The sequence below is a fragment of the Syzygium oleosum genome, unplaced genomic scaffold, assembly GCF_021117445.2.
Source record: "Syzygium oleosum isolate NSW1041296 unplaced genomic scaffold, Sole_v2.1 Sole_v2.16, whole genome shotgun sequence".
In the NCBI taxonomy this organism is placed as follows: Eukaryota; Viridiplantae; Streptophyta; class Magnoliopsida; order Myrtales; family Myrtaceae; genus Syzygium; species Syzygium oleosum.
The window spans coordinates 2790357-2795613 of record NW_026607500.1 but is presented as its reverse complement, the minus strand read 5'-3'; the positions used below and the strand labels follow the sequence as shown (position 1 = coordinate 2795613).

Sequence of the window (5257 nt, the reverse complement as noted above, 5' to 3'; positions counted from 1 at the left end):
TACATCTAACTTGAGCATCAATCAACAAGTAATTTGATTTTTAAAGATTATGATCGTAATGTTAAAATTCCGGTGTGTAAATCTTCTTTATTTGTTCAAATGTAGTCCTCTAACTTGAGTGTTTTGTAATTGAGTCGTCAAAACATTTTTTGTGCAAGTTAATCCTCTAACTTACTTGATTTTTTCCATGCAAGTCCTTTCTCCAGTCTTCACACTTAATATATCTTAATATGTTTGTTTAATATGGCTGTTTTCAATATTGCTAAACGAAAAAGAGAAAAGTACTTTCAAATTTTAAAAAAGTACTTGAGTTGTTCCTATTTTAATAGTTTGTTTTGGAAAATTTTGTTTTGGTAGACTCGATGCGACATTATCAGTGACGAAGCTAGAAATCTCAAGGTTGGAGTGGAGAGCAAGGATTTTCATCTCGGCTTAACAATCTATTTAATTTTGTTATTAATGAGCGATATTAAATATATTTTAATCATGGGCTAGTGACAATTGAAAGGGTCAACTAGCAAATTATATACTTATTATTCTTGTAGAAAAGAGACGATCTATTTATTATTCTTGTGTCATGTAGTGTTGTAGAAACAGTTCGTGTAAAAATTTGCCAGTCCTAATTCTAAAAAAATCAAAGAAAATGCATCAATTCAAATACTAGAGTCGAGTGAAATATCAACATCATGGGGTTTTTCCTATTTCAATGGAACTATTTGAAAAAATTTGGTTTGGTGAACTAGAAGTGAGGTCATTGGCGACGGAGCCAGAAATCTCAAGATTGTCTGATGCACGTATGAACAAATAGGTGTCCATGGTCTTATGCACTCCCAAAGTCAATTGAACTTCTGAAATTTTCGTATAGAAGATAATTTCACTTTTTTAGACGACAAATTGATACTATAGTTCTCGTCAAAGAAAAGATGGAAAGTCTTAAAAAAAATAGGAAATGCCAGTTAGTAGCTGTCCTGTCCATGGATATCGTTCAGAGTTTTTGTATTATTGTCAAACCTTTCTGTATTTTTGTGTCAATTGACATAGAATGTACAGTACAGCCTACATCACTTATGAAGCAACATCTCCGGTATAACATGTAAGACCTAAGTAAGAACGGGAAGGATAAGATAATTCAGCTGTATATAGGGCTCCAAGGATGATGGCGAGAGTGATCAAGATGACTATAACCCATCTCACCACCGTCTAAAAAGAGACATCCAAACGTCTCGTCTGCACTGATCCTGCACTGTTCTTTCACCATCAAACCGCCATTCTTGACCGCCTTCTTCTTCCCCTCCACCATCGCTAGAACACTTTGGAACACCGAAACTTCACATGGGATTCGCAGGACACCTGTCTGCTGAAACCCGAACGCCTCCTCGGCCTCTCGCAGCAAGAACCCGAACGCCGGTTGGCCCAAGTAGTATATTGGGATGACAAACCTCTCGAGCTCTTCCCCGATGCAGACTGCGAGGTGGCCTTTCGGGACAACGTTGCCTTTGCCGCTGCTGTGCTTCTTGTTGTTGGTGCTGTCGTCGCCGTCTGATGATAGAGAAGAGATCGTTCTTTTGAGGAAGCTTATGCTCTTGTGAATGCCGCCGCGATTTGGGCTCATGGTAGGGGCGGTTGTGACAGTTCTTGACGAATTTGCGAAGTTCCTCCACTTCTTGAGGAGCTGCCGGAGTCGAACCACTTCGCTGATCTTGTTAGACTTTTTAGGGGACTCCATGGCTTCCTCAAGAAGAACAAGAAGAAGAAGAAGAAGAGGAGGAGAGATTAGAATATGCCCTTACCTTAGAAACTGGGCCCTTGCTATTTATAGGAGTTGCGAATCTTGAAATTGAGAATCACAGATCGTAAAAAGTAAGCATTCACACGATAGCTTCGTGTCTAGGGTCGCCATCCGACACAATTTATACTGGGCCCTTTTCTAAATACAACGAAGAAGACTGAAATTCAGCTCATTTCCACTCCCAAGACCGAGCTCCAAAAGTGGTGGGACAAGTTGGACCAGAATGGCCAAGATTATGTGACATCAAAGATAGGCAGGCTCGTTCCTCTTCTACATATCGAGACTCATAGTGGTATGATTATGGTGATGACTCATTTTTGGTGTTCCGTAACATCTACATTCGTATTTGGTGAGCACGAGTTGACCACGACTCTAGAAGAGTAGAGCATTTGTAACATCCTAAATTTTGACCCGTTACCGGGACCAATGAAGTGTATGTTAATGCTCGTTTGATTTTAGTAAGTCGCGCTCTAAACCCAATTTAGGACTTCGGGTATCAACGGGTGATTTTGGGCAAAATCTGTATAAAGTTAGGTGCGGAATGGTATGAATTGGTAGTGGAAATTTTATGGCGGGCCTTGAGATTTAATTCGGGCATTAATTATTGGAAATTAGAAAATAACAGTGGCTGTGATCTTTTGTTCATGGGGTCGTGATGGGCCGATCGGGACACAAGTTGGGTTTTTAGAACCGGTATTTTATGGCGAGAAAGTTTCGTGAAGGATCGGAATTAATCCGACGTTGTTTGGTGGGAGAAAAATGAGAATTTACGGTTTTACCCCTCAAAATTTCCGGACTGATTTTCAAGGGCTTAAAGAATGATTTTTTTTAAGGATCCGACACCATATTATGCTGGTCATGCAGATATAGGACCAGTATGGACAAAAATTGGAATTTAGGTTCGGGATCGAAAAATTACGAAAATGCCCCTAGGGCCATTTTGGCTAATTCCGAAAATTGGACAAATTTGGGGGATTAACCAAGGTTAATTAGGCTAAACCAGGTCTGGTCAGCCTTTGGTTAGGGGCAAATGACCATTCTACCCTTGAATTATTGGATGAGTATGAATCATGACCATTGGATCAAGGGCAAAAGTGTCTAAAGGCCTAGGATCTTGACATGTGGAATCCACTAGCTCAAATTTGACCCATTTTGACCAGCCCTTTCTCTCTCTCTTCAGTCACTCACGCCAGCTTTCTCTCTCTCTCCCGTCCCCCCCTTGAATGCCGTTCTTCCTCCTCCGTTCCTCTTCCGTTTCTGCTCAGCCGGCTACTGTTCACGCCGGAGCAAGCCACACCGCCGGAGCTGCTGGCCGTCTGACCACCACCATCGCCCCAGCTGACCAGCACCGCCTCACCCTTCCTTTCTCTTCCCTTTTCTGTTCAGCCGAGTAACATCGCCACCGCCGTCGCCGCCGTGACCGCCGGCTTGCCCCCGGAACGCCGCCGTCGATTTTTACCGCGTGTCGGTGATCGACCGCCCGTTCTCGTCGTCCCGAATCGGAATTAGGCGAGTATAAACCCCTAAACCCTTAATTAGTTTAATTGTGCATTTTAGAGGGTAATTAGGGGGTTAACTAAGCCTAATCATGGTCTATTTAGGTCTAATGTTGTGTGGGGTGATTAAGGGACCTAATTAATGCCTAATGAGATGATTTAATGGTGGATTAAGGCCCAAAACAGCCCTTGTTCTGGTACTGTTCACAAAGTACCGAAAATGTGCATATTTGTCTAAGTTTTGCACAAATTGAATTCAATGATTCAAGGCTTGGAATTAAATAATTAAGGTGCTAATTAGGCTCATTTGAGGCTTAATTAGGTGTATTTGGTGGTTGGATGTTTAGGGTAAGTGATTAGGCCCTAATGAGATGGTTTAAAGGTGGTTTAGTACCTAAATGTGAATTTTTCCTGGTACTGTTCATGGGGCTCCGAAATTGTGTAAAATTGTCTAAGTGTGGCACTAATTAAGTTCAAGTACTAATGACTAGGAAGTGGACATTTTGGGGATTATTTAGGCTTATTTGAAGCTTAAGTAAGTGTATTTGGTTGTTGGGTGATTGGGGTTTGAGATTAGAGCTTAATGAGGGTGTTTAATTATGGTTTAGTGGACAAAATGTGTCCTCCCCTGGTACTGTTCATTCAGTACCGAATTTGTGAAATTTATCCAAGTTGAACATTGAATGGTTTATTGATTGAGGGCTGGAAATTTAGTCATGTTATGGATTGATTGGGACTTGTCTAAAGCCTATTAAGTGGCCCCGTGTTGATAAGAACAACTATTGAGATGGATTTGCCCAAGGCGGGCCCTTAGCGCATTGAATTACCTTGGAATGAATGCGCGAATGAATGTGGGATTTGTTGAACCAAAGTGGAATTATATTGAATGTGCCAAGGATGCATTGAGTTCGTTGACTTGATGAAGCCGAGAGTGCGTTAGATTCATGGGCTCGGTAAATAATAGAATTTGGCATGTTGGTTTGAGTGTTGGCATGAATTCCCGAGTGTATCAATTGTTGGCCTTCGGGTCGGGCCTACGGGTCGTTATATTCAATTGTGGCCTTCGGGTCGGGCCTAGGGTCGTTCTATCAATTGTTGGCCTTCGGGTCGGGCCTACGGGTCGTTATATTCAACTGTTGGCCTTCGGGTCGGGCCTACGGGTCGTTATATTCAACTGTTGGCCTTCGGGTCGGGCCTATGGGTCGTTATATTCAACTGTTGGCCTTCGGGTCGGGTCTACGGGTCGTTCTATCAATTGTTGGCCTTCGAGTCGGGCCTACGGGTCGTTCTATCAATTGTTGGCCTTCGGGTCGGGCCTACGGGTCGTTATATTCAACTGTTGGCCTTCGGGTCGGGCCTACGGGTCGTTCTATCAATTGTTGGCCTTCGGGTCGGGCCTACGGGTCATTATATTCAATTGTTGGCCTTCGGGTCGGGCCTACGGGTCGTTATATTCAACTGTTGGCCTTCGGGTCGGGCCTACGGGTCGGAATAATTGCACGCAAGTATTATTGTTGTTGAACGCCTAACCTGCAGGGCTTCGAGATAATGTATTGGGCTGTGAACCCAAGATAATTATAGTGTTTTACTGGTTGATTAATTGGCATGTTTGAATTACCTGTCTGGAGGTGCACTTTAGCCTAGTTTAGGATTAGGGGTTTTGTACTTGCTGAGTTTTATCTCACGGTTGTTGGAAAACCGATATTTCAGACCCCCGGCAGTAAAGATGGCGGAGCCGCTCGTGCGTTTTGGTATTTCCCACTTCATCGAGAAGACCATGTCGGTTCATCCAGTAGGAGAGGGGAATATGTACATTAGGTATTATACTTTAGTATGGGCTATATCTTTTTGACTGAAGCCCATCTTAGTTCAGCTTAGTACCCTGGCCACTGATCCTTTTTGTTGTCTGTGGCCGCGACTCGTTTTGTTGTGGCTCTTTGTAAGTGGATACTGTATAAGCTTCTAAATGTTT

At 42.8% G+C, this 5257-nt stretch overlaps 1 protein-coding gene across 1 annotated transcript; it reads right to left on the bottom strand.

Annotated features, from left to right (window-relative positions):
- Positions 1-1024: 1024 nt before the first annotated feature.
- LOC115686565 (protein SMALL AUXIN UP-REGULATED RNA 16-like) lies at positions 1025-2056 on the bottom strand. Its single transcript, XM_030611907.2, has one exon. The coding sequence runs from the start codon at positions 1724-1726 to the stop codon at positions 1130-1132; it is 597 nt and encodes a 198-aa protein (XP_030467767.1). The 5' UTR covers positions 1727-2056; the 3' UTR covers positions 1025-1129.
- Positions 2057-5257: the final 3201 nt, after the last annotated feature.